This window comes from Budorcas taxicolor, chromosome 1 (assembly GCF_023091745.1).
Source record: "Budorcas taxicolor isolate Tak-1 chromosome 1, Takin1.1, whole genome shotgun sequence".
Classification (NCBI taxonomy): domain Eukaryota; kingdom Metazoa; phylum Chordata; class Mammalia; order Artiodactyla; family Bovidae; genus Budorcas; species Budorcas taxicolor.
Window position 1 is genome coordinate 28178709 of NC_068910.1, and position 17140 is coordinate 28195848.

Genomic DNA, 17140 nt, shown 5'->3' on the forward strand with positions numbered 1-17140 from the left:
AAATAAGCAAAAGTAGGTAAATGTATAGGTTTATCAGAAGAGAATGATCTGAATATTTCAGGGCTAATAGAGGCTTTGGGAACATTTGAACATAGCTACCATTTTACAAAAATAATGTGCTTTATAATTTGCTATGAAAATGACAAGATACAATCAGGCTTTTATTTTTTTAAGAAATTCAATCCTATTCTAAAGGCTGAAATTTCTAGAGATAATTTACATAAATATGCATATTGATTTATGTGATTTTAGAAAGTTAGTGCTGTTCACTAATGCTCATATGATAACACAGTCATGATGAAAGCTTTGTCATATGAAACTATTTACCTTTACTGCATAATAATGGACTCCATAGGTTGGCAGAGCTTCTACTATTTTCATATACCTATGAAAAATGAATATATGTTATAACCTTTTATTAAATTAGTTAGAGGGCCCTTTTGGGAAAAGTGATCTAAAGAAACACCATTTGTATCTGCTTTACTCATTAAAACAACTTCTTTGACTAAAGGTAGAAATAGAATAAACCACTCTAGGGAGTAATACATTTTACCTTAGTCAAATGTTAGAAGGTTGTTAACAAAAATTCAATTTCAAAAAGCTATAGGAAATATTATTTTCTGCATATTAAAGTTTCTATGACTCAGAAATATATGTTACTACAAACACAAATTGCAAGTATTTTTTTATCTAGCACTTAACGATGCAAGACATTATAATCAACTTTTGAGTCTTGCTCATAATAAGTAAAACATAGAGGTAATCTATATATTGATGGTGGTACATTTTAGAAATTAAGTCAAGCCTCTTAGAAATATATGCTTTAAAAGAGTGAGTTTTATTATTGTAAATAAGATTTTTAAATGTATGTACTCCCTCAAAAAAGTTAAAGTGATTATATACCTCTTGTTATTTTTAATTCAACAAGTATTTATTTTATTCTTTTAAGACTTTATGTTGTTGTTGTTTAGTTGCTCGGTTGTGTCTGACTCTTTTGTGACCCCATGGACTATAGCGGGCTTCTCAGTTCATGGGATTTCCCAGGCAAGAATTGTGGAGTGGGTTGCTATTTCCTTCTCCAGGAGATTTTCCTGACCCAGGGATCAAACCTGCATCTCCTGCATTGCAGGCAGATTCTTCACCACTGAGCCACCAGGGTAGCCCTTAAGAGTTTATGGAGTGGACTAAATTGTGTAAGATTTCCTTTCTGCCCGCAAAAAACTGAGACTCCTGTATGATACAAGTGGGCTGTTTAAAAATATTTTGAAGATCAGTGGCTCTGGACCTTGTAATCAATAAACGTGATAATTCTTCAAAGTAAAAGGTCTGCATGTAAGTGAATATAAACAGTTAAGTGGATGTGCCAAGGCCAGGTAGCAATTACACTGCATAGCCAGGATTCCCACATAAAGTGAGTCAGATTCCACAGTCTAGAGCCTTAACTACTGAGTTACACAGTCTCTTACTTGGAGCCATAATGATAATGATCAAAGGAAATACGAAGATACTGCATTTAATCAAGAACAGTTCATAATATGCTCATTAACCTAACCTAAAATCATTCATCAGAGAAGGCAATGGCACCCCACCCCAGTACTCTTGCCTGGAAAATCCCATGGTTGGAGGAGCCTGGAAGGCTGCAGTCCATGGGGTCGCTAAGAGTCAGACACGACTGAGTGACTTCACTTTCACTTTTCACTTTCATGCATTGGAGAAGGAAATGGCAACCCACTCCAGTGTTCTTGCCTGGAGAATCCCAGGGACAAGGGAGCCTGGTGTGCTGCCGTCTATGGGGTCGCACAGAGTCGGACACGACTGAAGTGACTTAGCAGCAGCAGCAGCAGCAAAATCATTCATGGAAATTGCTATTCCTTTTTATTTTTCATTTCAGAAGATGGGCACAAATCAGGGATTCAGCTTTGGAACTGCTAACTTCTGATTTCTGCCTTGAAGATCACAGCAGGTGTACTATGATAAAAAGGAGATGAGTGCAAGAGCAAGGATGTGGGAGAAATCTATGTCTGACGGGGGAATAGTGATCACCAAGTCCTTATTTCACTTCTCACATGATTTGTGCTATATTCGGCAGATTTACAAAAACAAACAAAAAAAACCTTCTATTATCATAAAAGATATTCCACAATATAGTAATAATGCTATATTAGTTTTTACAACTAAAAATTATAAATTTAGTTTTTATAATTTAAAAACTTCAGTGTAGCTTGTGAACTGTTCTTAATAAATAACGGATACTCTGTAGGTCTAAAATGTAGAAGTCTATCATTACAGTCTGCTGTTTGTACCACGAAGAAACAGATGATCCAACCCAGCACTGTGTGTTCCACCCAAAATAGAGTCGCCAACCAGGTGACCAAACATGGCCTCCAGACAGGTATTGTCTGCCTCACGTTGTACTAAAGTTTCTTAATATTACTTTGCAATTTTAAAATTAGGATTTAATGTAAAGTAATTAGCCTCCAATTAAAATAAATAAAAAAGAAAAAAAATTAGGATTTAAAAATTGTAAATTCCTTTTTTTCTTGAAAAACATTAGATGATTTGGCAACATTATGCCTGAATGCTGAGGCTGAGTAGCCTTGTCTCCAGCCAGGTCAAAAGCTCTCTAATCCACCACAGTCACCACAATCTCATTTTTGTTACCTGCCTGACATTGGTAGGCATCTGAATTGATGACACCAAAGTATAGAATAGCCCATGAAGTTTTGTAATTCATGGCAAGATACTTCTAGCCAGGTACTATATGCACACAAACTATACAACAGAAATCATTTCAGATGACTTTCTTAAACAGAAGACATTACAACTATATCTTCAGAAAGATACTTACTGAACGACAGCTTGACCCCGAGTCAGACCTTTGATTTTCAAATAATGTTCAATTACTCTGTCCTCACTGTAAAACAAAGAAATGAAAAGTAGAGCAATACACGACTGTATGAAGTATAGATTCCATTTCAAGATTTTCAGGGAGCCACTGAAAATACTTGAGAAAGAAGGCCTAGACCAGCTTGTTCAGGAGATAGAAGCTGGCTGACTTTTGTTTTTGTAGGACATAGACTCTTGGACCTCAGACATTTGACTACCTTGTCTTGACTGTTTACAATTTTATATAACTTACTTATGTGCAAACTTTTAAAACCTTTAGTTATTAGAAAAGGAAAATAACATCAATTCATCAAATGAAAAACTAATATTTTCTCCCATAACTGATAGAATATAATAAATACAAAATAATATTACTAAATGCTAAAGATTCTTGCTGGGGAAATTAAAAGTTTTTAAAGAGATCAGCAGGGGTAAGGTATTATAGACATTTTCCTTAAACTGCTAAGATTTAGAAAGAATTAAAAATGCTTCTAAGTGAGTGTTCAACCTAAAATCCTCTACTGTCACGACTTGTGCACATAATACCCTAGGAGAAGGTAATAATACCTTCATTATTGTCTTAGGATAAAACTTTTTGACTAGAAAGGGGAAAAACGGGTGAACTCTGATCACTTTTGACACCCTTCAGTCATTTACCCTCCTTTCAGACTGGTAGCTTGTTAGTCACATCTCAAGTATAACTGAGAAGAATAAACGTTTTTACCTCTATATACCCAATAATCAACAGTAATCAGTCTTTGCTTTTTACTGTTAAGAAACTATCACTTAACAATGATTCATTTAAAAGGTTCCAGATTCAGGATGCAATGTAGCCTCAGCACTCACTCTCACTATTGACTTGGGAAATATTCCAACTTTCATATTATAGCTCATTCATGGTGAATATTTATTTTGTAACCAGTTTTCTAGTGGAAAGGAAAACCATCTTTAGGATTCACAGCCTTAAACTGAGGAAAATATATTTAAAGGGAATGTAAGTAGTTTAAGGGGAGAAAATGCAATTCTCTAGGAAAAATGTTGCATGGGAGGTGGGTACTATGGGTTCATTAAAACACAGACAAAGAAAACAGCTCAAATAGACAATGACTCCTGGCTGTAGATGAAACCTCTGATCATTCAGGTTGTTTCTGTTTATTATGAACACCTCTGTTCAAGGAAATCTGTCTTTTATACCACTTGCATTGCACTCCTCCAGGTGAGGGCTGCGTTACATAGTGACTGCACATATACTAAGCATGATTCACTTAACAGCACTCTACAAATCTTTTATGCACTTGAATGGAAAGGCAAATGGCTACTCTCCACATATGACTACAAGTCTTGGGATGACAGTCTCCAGAGAGCTTTAATAAGACCTTGTCACTAGAAGGATCAAGGTCTACTTCTTATTAGTCTGACACATATTATAGGCAATTTGAGATTTCCCTCACTTATATTTCTTGCAGTCTCCTGAGCAGCACGTAGTTCTCAATGGAGGCTATGGCAATGGGGTCATGGGCCATCTTGGCTCAGCTTACCAGTAAGCAAGGGAGGGATGTTCCTGCAGAGTTTTGGTTGGAAAAGCTGGAAGTGTCTTTAAATCTTTCCTGGCATTTTCATCACTAAAAAGAAAAGTAATACAGTATGTCAATTGCTGTTACCTAAATGATTATCCAAGCTGGTCATCAGGTGAAATCTGAAAAGTAACAATTATAGCACATTTGTTGTTGTTTAGTAGCTCAGTTGTGTCCAACTCTTTTGTGACATGTGACCCCATAGACTGTAACCCACCAGGCTCCTCTGTCCATGGATTTCCCAGGCAAGAATATTGGAGTGGAATGCCATTTCCTTCTCTAGGGGATCTTCCTGACCCAGGGACTGAACCAGTGTCTCCTGCACTGGTAGGCAGGTTCTTTACCACTCAGCCACCTGGGAAGCCCAATGATAGTACACTGGGCTGTGTCAAATGTTATTGGGAGCAGACTTAAGGCAATAGACTTTAACTAAAGACAGTGCCCAAATGGAGAACCAAGTCATCTGATGAGATTTTTGAGGCTTTTACAAAGACCAAAAAAACATTAAAATAATGTTAAATTGCCATAATCTCATTTTCCTTACAAACTCACAGCTGTTTTCATTGTATATTCCCCATATGTATCTATTTTATTACAAAAGTATTACTATAATTGTGTATATTTCATATTCTATTTTTATATAGCATGTTTCAAATGTCATTATACACTTTGTTCATGTTCCTATAGCACCCTCATAATTATCTTTACTGTCTACATAATATTCACTATGTAGGGACATTAGTTATCTTAAAAGCATTCACACAGTATTACCACTTTTTCATAATAGATATTATTGCAATAAAAAGATGTGTGTAGACCTTTCTATTACTTCCCTACTGCTTTCTGGAATAAAATGAAGAAAGTTGGCCATCTGTGGAAACCACAGAAGATGACTTGAAAAATGTGCTTCTAATGAAACCTAAGTGAAAGTCACGCAGTTGTGTCTGACTCTTTGTGACTGTGTAGTCCATGGAATTCTCCAGGTCAGAATACTAGAGTGGGTAGCCTTTCCCTTCTCCAGGGGATCTTCCCAACCCAGGGATCAAACCCAGGTCTCCCGCATTGCAAGCGGATTCTTCACCAGCTGAGCCACAAGGGAAACCCAATGAAACCCAAGATGTCCCTCAAATTGTATCAGGTGAACTAAAATGTACCTTGTGAAACATCAGCTCATTTTAAAATGGCAAAATTCAGGGCACATAGACAATATTTTATAATAACCATCAATGGAATATCATCTTTAAAAACTGTGAATCATGTTATACACATGAAATGTATAATATTTCAAATCAACAATATCTTGATCAAAAACAATGACTTTTGAGAACAAAACTTAAAAAAAAAAAAAAAAAAAAGGCAAAATTGTGGCTGTCCAAAGAGATGGGTGTGGCCCTTAAGGAACTTAACACAAGGGAGAACAGGGAGCATGACTCAGTCATAGCTGGTCCTGTGCTGTATGATAGAAAACACTCTTAAATTGCTACAGGTATTTAAGAAAGCAGTTTCCGCTGAAACAGACATGACTCTCCAAAGAATCCACTGGAGCTTAGGATAAGTGCATTAAAGAGCAAAATCCTGACCACCCTGGCATTTCTCAAACACAATACTGGTAACTCTTCCTCTTATTTTCCACTTCTTCATACCTTTGCCACTAGCTACGGCTTCCTGAAAGTGAAAAAGAAAGAAAGTGAAGTCACTTAGTCGTGTCCGACTCTTTGCGACCCCGTGGACGGTAGCCCACCGGGCTCTTCCGTCCATGGGATTCTCCAGGCAAAAATACTGGAGTGGGTTGCCATTTCCTTCTCCAGGGGATCTTCCTGACCCACGGATCAAACCCAGGTCTTCCACATTGCAGGCAGACGCTTTAACCTCTGAGCCACCAGGGAAGCTTTCTAGGTGGTGCTAATGGTAAAGAACCTACTTGTCAATGCAGGAGATATAAGAGACACGGATTCGATCCCTGGGTTGGGAAGATCCCCTGAAGAAGGGCATGGCAACCCACTCCAGTATTCATAGGGTCACAAAGAGTTGGACATGACTGAAGTGACTTAGCACACACGCACCCTTTGTTGAGGTTATCAAGAGCTAGGCACCATGGAAAGCACTTGGAGGACACTGTTCACCTCATGAAAATCCCATCACAACTCTTCCCATGTGGCAGGTACTATTATTTACCCAGACTACTTTATGGGGGCTAGAGGGTTGGGGTGGGAAGAGGGCCTCCCAGGTGGCTCAGTGGTAAAGAATCTGCCTGACAATGCAGGAGACATGGGTTTGGTCCCTGGATCGGGAAGATTCCCTGAAGAAGGAAATGGCAACCCACTCCAGTATTCTTGCCTGGGAAATCTTGTGGACAGAGATGCCTGGTGGGCTACAGTCCACAGGGGTGGAAAAAGGGTCATACACGACTTAGTGATTAAACAACAACTTCACAGGTAAGAGTGTGAGGTTCAGCGAGGCTAAGCCTCTTGTTCAATGTCTCACAGCTATTAGGTGGAGGAGCCAGAAAGCTTCAAAGGCCAAGACCCACCAATAGAATAATTACAGTATTCTATCACCTGATTCCCTGACAGATTCCCAGAGTAGTATCCTAGAGAGCCCACATAATACTCTCATCTCTGGCAAGGCAGAGCTCCCCCTTTGCCCTCACCCCTACTTACAAATGAAACCTCTGAACCAATTAGTTTCAAAAGCCATCACTCAAGCATTTTCACATTTGTTTCCCTGAGGTTTGCCCCAGTGTGAATTGTGATGTTGGAAGAGATGAGCTTGCAAGTGGAGGATGAAACATTGAACTCAAGGTCCATCTCCTCCCAAAGCATTCATCCAGTCCTCCTAGACCTAATGTCACAGGTCAAACTGGGCAACCAAGCATGGTGTGCTGACTGGTTTTGTTTGGCCCAGGTTGCACTGTGCCAGATTAGAAACTGCTCTCTCCTGTCACCTGATGAGGTGTGGTGTGAGTGGTTCTCCTTCAGTGTCTACAGAAGGTTCATTTGCTGGTTTTATCAGTTTCTCCACCAGGCCACGGGCAATCAAGTGAACCCACTGAGCAACCTGTACATAAATTTACCATCTTTCAGTGAGAATAGACAGAGTATCACCTAGCTGGGAGATAGTATGATCTGCACCTGTCAATGCTACAAAACCAGGCTTGTGGCCCTCCCTAAAGGTGAAAGATCCGGCTTTACACATCACTCCAGGAAATGAAAAGTCACTTGGCTCCTGTTCTTACATAAGGATAAACCTCTCCATTCATTTGAAATCTGAGCAGTATGACTTAACCACATTGACAATCTGGGGAAACTGGTTTGGGCTTCCTGAAAACGAAAATATACCACAGTCCAATTTAATCAAAGGAAAGGTCATCTGTCAACTCCCACAATGATATTTATTTTTCTTAATCATTTCTTTTATTCTGTCCTTCAAATCCCATTTCCTTTTCAAAGAGGCTGGCTTATGAATTTTTTTGTCAAGGGAAAATACATGTACATGTTCTGAAGTGACAGACTAAAGATAATACCTTTTGTTATTAATCATCACCACCATCCACATGTGTGTTATCTTCTGGGTTCATGTGAACTGTATGCTGAGTTTCAAGAACTCAACCTTGCATTTACTTATTTCTTTGGATTAGAGTTAATTTTGTGGTTATCAAGACCTCGCTAGAGTAGAAGAGATGCTATTTACCACAAATTCACTCATTCATTTAGCAAATACGCATTATGTGTATACTGCATCCGAGCATGTAGAAACAAGTGTCATAGGATGCAGTTGGATTTTAAAAAAAATTTGCATGTAATTCTTAAAATTAATTTTTACTAGAGTATAGTTGCTTTAAAATGTTGTTAGTTTCTTGTTGTATGGTAAAGTGGATCAGTCATACATATATATACACACTCTATTTTTATATTTCCTTTCAATTTAGATCACCACAGAATATTGAATAGAATTCCCTGTGCTGTACAGCAGGTTCTCATTAGTCATTTATCTTATACATTGTAGTATATTTATGTTAGTTCCAATCTTCCAATCCATCCCACCCTCCCATCCCCCACCTTGGTAACTAAGTTTATCCTCTATTTCATGATATCACTTTTAAGTTATGCAAATGTATTCAGCCAAAAGAGAGGAGAAAGGGGTAAGAAATAAGGGGGAAATTCTATCCATCATTCTATTCAAAAGCTGATTGTTGAGAATAAGTGTGAAATGTAAGGTTTGAAGTTGTTTCCCTTTAAGATGATTTTAGTTTCTATGTCCGTAAAGCACCAGCCTCTCAACATATTGAGAATTTTCTAGTATAATATTTAAGCATTTAATACATGGTCGCTAATCATAAGAAACTTCTGTATTTCTTAAGTGCTTAACTTAAGAAACAGCTATGTGTTTCAAATGGAGAAAAATACTACCTGATGAATTTTGGTCTTCGACAGGTCACCTTCCCAACACATTTTCAAAAGTAATTTAAACTATGCATGATTAGAACCTACCCCAGTTCTAAGATGTGATGTTATATATCTGGAAATGATGAGTGAATAAATCAATAAATTACCAAAGGTTAATCATGAGCCCACATCCTAAATAACAATGAATATTCATTCATTAAGACTTCTTTTGGGTACAAATCAATCACTGAGAAGCAAGGAAAATGAGCATTAATAAATAGGCTTAGGAAAAAAAAAGGCTTAGGGATCATTTCAAGGAGAGTTTAGATTACTTTAAAAGGAATACACTTGAATAGGTGGAGCACAAAGGATCTGGGGGGCCATGAAACTATTCTGAATAATAGTGTAATCATGGATATATGATTTATCAAAAGCTATAGAATCAGTACAACACAGAGAGAATCATAATGTGACTATCAACTTTCAGTTCACTTCAGTTCAGTCGCTCAGTCGTGTCTGACTCTGTGACCCGATGGACTGCAGCACTCCAGGCCTCCCTGTCTGTCACCAACTCCCGGAGTTTACTCAAACTCATGTCCATTGACTGGGTGATGCCATCCAACCATCTCATCCTCTGTTGTCCCCTTCTCCTCCTGCCTTCAATCTTTCCCAGCATCAGGGTCTTTTCAAATGAGTCAGTTCTTCACATCAGGTGGCCAAAGATTTGGAGTTTCAGCTTCAACATCAGACCTACCAATGAACACTCAGCACTGATCTTTGGGATGGACTGGAGGGATCTCCTTGCAGTCCAAGGGACTTTCAAGAGTCTTCTCCAACACCACAGTTCAAAAGCATCAATTCTTCAGCACTCAGCTTTCTTTATAGTCCAACTCTTGCATCCATACATGACCACAGGAAAAACCATAGCCTTGATGAGATGGACCTTGTTGGCAAAGTAATGTCTCTGCTTTTGAATATGCTATCTAGGTTAGTCATAACTTTCCTTCCAAGGAGTAAGAGTCTTTTAATTTCATGGCTGCAGTCACTATCTGCAGTGATTTTGGAGCCAAAAAAAAAAAAAGTCTGACACTGTTTCCGCTGTTTCCCCATCTATTTCCCATGAAGTGATGGGCCCAGATGCCATGATCTTAGTTTTCTGAATGTCAAGCTTTCAGTCAACTTTTTCACTCTCCTCTTTCCCTTTCATCAAGAGGCTCTTTAGTTCTTCTTTGCTTTCTGCCATAGGGTGATGTCATCTGCATATCTGAGGGATTGATATTTCTCCCAGCAATCTTGAACTAGTAATGTATCAATACTGTTAATTTGAAACAAATGTACAACACTAATACAAGATGTTACTGATGGGGAAACTGAAAAGAGGGGAGAGGGGAGAAGAGAAGATATATATATATATCTCCCCTCCTCTGGATTTTCTATTTAACTCTTGTGTAAACCAAAAACTACTCTTAAAAAATAAAGTCTACTAATTTTTAAAAAAAGATTAAAAAAGAAATCTACTTTCAATTAGTGGTTCTTAACTAGGGCAACTTTGATCCTCAGGGAATATTAAGCTATGTCTTAAGATATTTAGTCACACCTGGGGAAGACAGTGTTACTGGCAGCCACCGAGCAGACGCCAGGATGCTACTATACAGGCTACAATACACAGGACAGGCCCCAGCAACAAAGAATTATCTTGCCCCAACTGTCAATAGTGTTGAGGTTGAAAAACCCTCACCTGGATTCTTATAAAACTACTGACAATCCAACCCTAAAACTTGTAATTGCATCTTTTAGACTTGAAGAAATGTTCTCTTCTGTCATCCTTAGACTATTAAGACGTTAAAATATAAAAGTATCTCAGGTGCAAGTGTCTAATAGGAGCCACGGGAGAGAGGTACTAGAAATCCATCTGCGTAAGCTAGCTGAGAAGGGGTCAAACTCAGCAGCAGACACAGGGACTATGGGGACTGATGGGGACTGTGAGGAAGAGAACGATGCCCACCTGAAGTATTACTGGGAATATAGATTTGACTGTGTGAGACAGAGATCAACACTTTGGTTAATTTCTCTTGATATAAAAGTCAGAGCTGGAATAACATGAAGTATTCAGGGGCCCAATCCTTTCTCCTGTTGCTTCACCATTCCTGGGGTGCTGCTATCCTTCATGTTATCCAAGACAGCCCATCACCATACCCACATTTTGGCCATCAGGTAGGGGAAAAAGAATAAAGGAGGACATATCCACTCTGTTACAGGCAGAACCTGAAAGCTGGCCACCTCCCCTAATCCCACGGGCCAGAATAATCGCAAGGCTCTTGCTAACTGCAAGGGACACTGCGATGTGTAAGTCTTTATTCTGGGCAGCCACATGCATCGCTAAAAATTCTACTAACATGGAGAAAAAGGAGACTGGATACTGAAGAAACAGACACCACTGCTGATGGGGAAACAATGCTCAGATCCAGGTCTTTTGTGTCACATGGGAATACAGATCCACTACTGCCTAATTAGGATTACACTTGTTTTGAAAAGGGGCAAAATCTTAGGTTTTTACCTAGAGCAATTTCAAAATATTGCCTCAATTCGAAAAAAAAAAAAGTCAAAATAAAAAAAGTAAAACATTGTGCAGGTCCTATAAAACATATATACCAGCAGACCAGGACCATTATTTTGCAAGTTCTTATATAAACTATTAGAAGATCAGGTAGAGTTCTCAGTTCAACTTGGTTTCCAGTTTCAGATAATTTATTTACAGTGCAAAGTGTCAATAGGGCATGAATAAATGAGAAACATAAATAATTTTGACAAATGTGGAATCTGGACCATTCCAAAAGATTACTCTCAGGAAAAAACACAAGCCTTATTTCTTTGTGTTTGAGAAGGTGCCTATTAATCCTCCAAATCTGTTCCTTTGAGCTATTGCAAAACATCCTTTCCCGTGAATACATAGTATCACTTTTCTGAAAGAATGTATTTAGTACAGGAAACCTCTAACAAGTCACCACCAACAAGGAAGTGACTGAGCTGAGGAGCTGGCTATGACACCAGAGGACCAAGAAGATACAAAAGATGGCTGAGATGGATGGCCCGGCCCGGCAGTGAAAGGGCTTGTATCTCTCACCAAGCAGTGCGCAAGTAGAAACCCAGATGGCCAACAGGCAGAATCAAGTGTTCACCTTTACAGGAACTCAGGGGAACACACAGTAAATCTTTAATGGATTACCACTTTGTACCAGACTGCAGAGGTTACATCAAGATGTTTGGCAATAGGAACTTCCATCCATTCACGGTGGAAAACTCTATTGATCTGATCATTTTGGAAATCTGCATACCCCACGACCCAGAGATCTTTTCCTAGGTATATCTCTAGAGAAACTGACACAAAAGAATAAAGTTTATAACAGCATTTTTCACAGTAAGACAAAAGAAAACAACCCAAATATCCCATGACAGTAGAAATGATAAAATTATAGTATTCATAATGGAATGCCATATAGCAAAGAAAATACTGTTTAGCTTCACACAATACGGTGAATCTCACAAATATTAAGCAAAGAATCAAGACTCAAAGTAAGATATACATCACCATCCTCTGTATATATGTTCGAAAGCAAGCAAAATGAATACAGAGGATCATACACAGGTGACAATATAAAGCAGAACAAGAACATAAGTTCCATAGTCAGAGTACAATCAGGCAGAGAGAGAATGTTTATTGGGAAAAGGGGGCGCTAGCACACAATGGGCGTGGGTGGGGTCCTGGCAACATTCCTCACTGGGTGTGGTTATGTGGCTGTGCAACTTCTAATCTGTTTTTTAAACCATTCATACATGTTTTACCCATACTGCCTGGTGATTATCAGTTGAGTTCAGTCACTCAGTCGTGTCCTACTCTTCGCGACACCATGGACTGCAGCATGCCAGTCCTTCCTGTCCATCATGAACTCCCAGAGCTTATTCAAACTCATGTCCATTGAGTCAGTGATGCCATTCAACCATCTCATCCTCTGTCATCCCCTTCTCCTCCTGCCTTCAATCTTTCCCAGCATCAGGGTCTTGTAATGAGTCAGTTCTTTGCATCAGGTGGCCTAAGTACTGGAGTTACAGCTTCAGCATCAGACCTTCCAATGACTATTCAGGACTGATTTCCTTTAGGATGGACTGGTTGCATCTCCTTGCAGTCCATGGGACTCTCAAGAGTCTTCTCCACCACCACAGTTCAAAAGCATCAGTTCTTGAGTGCTGAGCTTTCTTTATAGTTCAACTCTCACATCCATACATGACTACTGGAAAAACCATAGCTTTGACTAGACAGACTTTTGTTGCCAAAGTAATGTCTCTGCTTTTTAACATGCCATCTAGGTTGGTCATAGCTTTTCTTCCAAGAAACAAGCGTCTTTTAATTGTCACCATCTGCAGTGATTTTGAAGCCCCCAAGAGTAAAGTCTGTCACTGTTTCCATTGTTTTCCCATCTATTTGCCATGAAGTGATGGGACCAGATGCCATGATCTTAGTTTTTTGAATGTTGAGTTTTACGCCAACTTTTTCACTCTCCTCTTTCACCTTCATCAAGAGACTTTAGTTTTTCTTCACTTTCTGCCGTAAGGGTGGTGCCCTCCGGTGACATAATTCACATCCAGTGATCCGGGTGATATAATTCACATCAAAAACTAAGTTAAATATGACTAGTGGGTGAAAGGTAGAGTGCTGGTGAGCAAGTCCAGTGCCAGTTAGAGGGCAAGTGTTAGAAACACCAGGGGATTACTTTCAAGTTCATCCCGATCATTTTCAGAGGTTAGAACCAGGCAGGATTTCAAGTGTGAGTAGACTGAGAGAAGCAGAATGCTTATGTGTTCACCCTCCAAAGAACCCCAGCTGGGGAATTTGCCTGGGAGCTGGGACCACGTGGATCCTGCGAGTGGGTGGGGGAAAAGTGAGGAGGCCCAGGTCTGGCTAGAGCACAGAAGGCTCCTCCCCTCCCGGGGCTGACAGACAGGCAGGCAAGCAGGCAGGGCGGGAGGCTGGGTTTGTATGAATGAGGAGTGACCTCAGAATCCCCAGGGAGGGCCCCTAACCAGCTGGATGTAAGCAACCCTGGATGGAGATGTCTCTGCTTCTCCCCAGGAGTAAACACACTCACTCTGTGTGGACATTCTTGAGCCTCATGCAGTGGAAGTGTTATTTTAAAGACTCAGCTGACTAGAACTGCCAAGAGGGACTGCTTTTTCCAAGTCTTAGCCAGAGACAATGCCCATAAATCTACAGGACTTTCTACTTGTCGGTAACAAACCAGAAACTGCTATTCTTCATCCTTTCAACAAGAATTCAGGTGCTACAATGAAGAAGACTGCATTTTATCTGATGACTTAGGCTAAACCCCCACCCCTTAGGCTAAACCCCCCGTCATCAGGTATTCTCATCAGGTATTCCAGGTTCGTATACTGACAGCTTTCTAGAAGGAAGCGGCCCAGGACCCGCCTTTACCGTTTAGCCACCAGCGGCTCCTTTTGCCTCGATGATTGTTTTTGGCATTCCCAAGAATCCCCTTTCACGGGCTTTTGTTTTTCTTTCCTGATCTCAAAAGCCCTGGAGGAATGTGCCAACCTCACCCCTTTCTGAGACAGCCACGTGGCTGGCAAAACTGAGGCCATCCTTTGTGTATGCTGGAGCAGTTGTGTGGAAACAGCCACCCCCAGCAGATGTGTGCACCTGTTTGTGCCTAGTTGGGGACTTGCCCACAGTTATAATCAGCCACCTGCCATGCCGAGGCTGGAGGGCAAGGGAGTTCAGGCAATTAGCAAACGGTGGTTGCTGGCCGTTTTGGAGCAAACCAATCACTGAATGAGATCCCTTGAAGATGGTAACTGTCAGTGTTTGGTGTGGGAGCATCCCTAGGTTTATAGAACAGTTTAAAAAAAAAAAAGGCCAAGCCTCAAACTTTCCTTTTCTTTTTGATGCTAAAGCTCTTCCTTATCTGAAAAGCACAATGACCCATGGAAATGAGTGTCAAACGTCACCAAGGCAAAAATTAAGCTCTTTAGGAAGTAACCTGGGACTGGAGTCGTCTTCTCATCCACACATAAGCATAACTCAAAATCCATGTTTCATTAAATGTATGTTGTTGTTTAGTCTCTCAGTCATGTCCGACTCTTTGTGACCCCATGGACTGTAACCCACCAGGCTCCTCTGTCCATGGACTTCTCCAGGCAAGAATACTGCAGTGGGTTGCCAATCCCTTCTCCAGGGGATCCTCCCAACCCAGGGATTAAACCAGGTCTCCTGCATTGCAAGCAGATTCTTTACCACTGAACCACAAGGGAAGTCCCATTAAACGCATATGCAAATATAAAAAAGCTATAGTTAATGACTGTTGAACACTCAAGATAAAGTCTACCAGACAGCCTAAGGGGCCTCCGAGAATCCAAGCGAGTTGTCACAGCTCGGAGCTCTATTTAATACTGTGCTCTGTGCAAGCTAAAGATTTACTGTTATTAGGAACTGGTGTAAATTAGAAACATTTGCCAGTCTTCTGGAATTGCCTGCACAGAGGTTGGTGATAAGCCACTTCCTTATCTATGCTTGTTGGAAAGCTGATGTGTGGCTATCAAAGTTTTGCACTAAACTGAAGGAACGGGCCATGGCAATGATTACAACAGCCAGAAAAAGTGTATTTAATGTTTGTTAAATGGTGTAACAGGTGTCAGTGCAACTACTAAAGCATTCTGGGTGGACCTGGTCTTTAAGGATGTGTGTATGTCTGCTCAGGCATGTCAGACTTTTTGTGATTCATGGACTGTAGCCCACCAGGCTGCTCTGTCCATGGAATTTTCCAGGCAATATTGGAGTGGTGTTATTTCCTCCTCCAGGGGATCTTCCAGACCCAGGGATCGAACCTGCATCTCCTGCATTGGCAGGCGGATTCTTTACCACCAGTGCCACCTGGGAAGCCCTGACAGCTTGCTTAACCATGGTATTATTAGAAGGATCCTGGATACAGAACATAAGCACTAATTTCCTCAACTATGGTATCAGTGTTGGTCAACACTGTGGTGGTTAGCAGTTTAAGATATGTTATCAGTTTACTTAGAGCATTTTTTCACTGGCCAGACAGCCTTCACACCACCCTTTTTTAATTTAAAAAAAAAAAAAAATCATGTTTCTTTCAGTTATTTGGGAACTTGGCCTTCAATGATGAATCCAGTTCATTACCTTCTCAGAAAGGTAATTTTCATTACAGAAAATTTCTCTCTACTAATTCCCAGGTAAAGGGATATTAAAGGTTGTCAAGCATGAGAAAATACAGTAGTTCTTATAACCCCCTGGCCAGCAGCATCAGCACTATCTGAGGATGTGTTAGAAATGCAAATTCTAGGGCCCCACTCCAGACCTACAGAACCAGAAGGGCTGAAGGTGGAACCCAGCAATCTGTTTGATAAATGACTTGAGAACCACAGGAACAGAATAACAGAATGAACACATAATATGAACACAGGGAGGTTTTCAAGAAAGAGATAAAATCTACAATTTTAAACAGGAAAGAAGGTCAAAGAGGCTGAAGAAGCCCAGTAGGCTAGTTTCAGGAGACCCTTCTGAGGCCCTTGTTGTTTACTCAGTCATGTCCCACCAGGCCCCTCTGGCCATGGGATTTTCCAGGCAAGAATACTGGAATGGGTTGTCATTTCCTCTTCCGGGGGATCTTCCCGACCCAGGGATGGAGCCTGCATCTCCTGCATTGCCAGGTGGATTCTTTACCACTGAGCCACCTGGGAAGCCCCTTCCAAGGATGACCCAGCAGTTATACAGACAGAGTAAGTACCTCCATTCAGTCCCTAAAAAGAAATGCTCACACTCACTGAACATTATTAGGCTCCAGAGACTGAGCTAAAACCTCTCTATAGGTTCTGCTATTATCACTAGCATCCCTGTTACACAGATGTGAAAACTGAGATTTAAAAGAGATTTCATTTAAACTCAGCAAGAAAGAAACTGATATGATTCCAGGCCTACACTTGGACAACTCTGCTAACTTCTCTAGTTTCAAAATGAAGGGACAGAAAACAAGGAAGGAGAGCAAAGGAGAAAAGAGAAGGCTTTTGCCAGCTTAACTTGAGGTTTTGGGATTTGTAATTATAGTGCCCACTCACTGATTTTACTAAACTTAGTTTCTAGGGTAAAGATAGGTTGCTTTTTTAAAACTAGATAATCTGATTGTAGATGGTGTGGGACAGGGAGGCCTGGTGTGCTTCAGCCCATGGATTGCAAAGGGTCAGACAAGACTTGATGACTGAACA

General features: G+C 40.3%; 1 protein-coding gene across 1 annotated transcript in view; it reads right to left on the bottom strand.

Moving 5' to 3' along the window:
• FRMD4B (FERM domain containing 4B) overlaps positions 1-17140 on the bottom strand; it is a 197891-nt gene that overhangs the window by 48011 nt on the left and 132740 nt on the right. Inside the window, exons 8-10 of the mRNA XM_052641757.1 lie at positions 4425-4508; positions 2849-2914; positions 328-385 (exon numbers count right to left, since the gene is read on the bottom strand). Of these exons, the coding sequence (XP_052497717.1) occupies positions 328-385; positions 2849-2914; positions 4425-4508 (208 nt within the window). The remainder of the gene's footprint in view (positions 1-327; positions 386-2848; positions 2915-4424; positions 4509-17140) is intronic.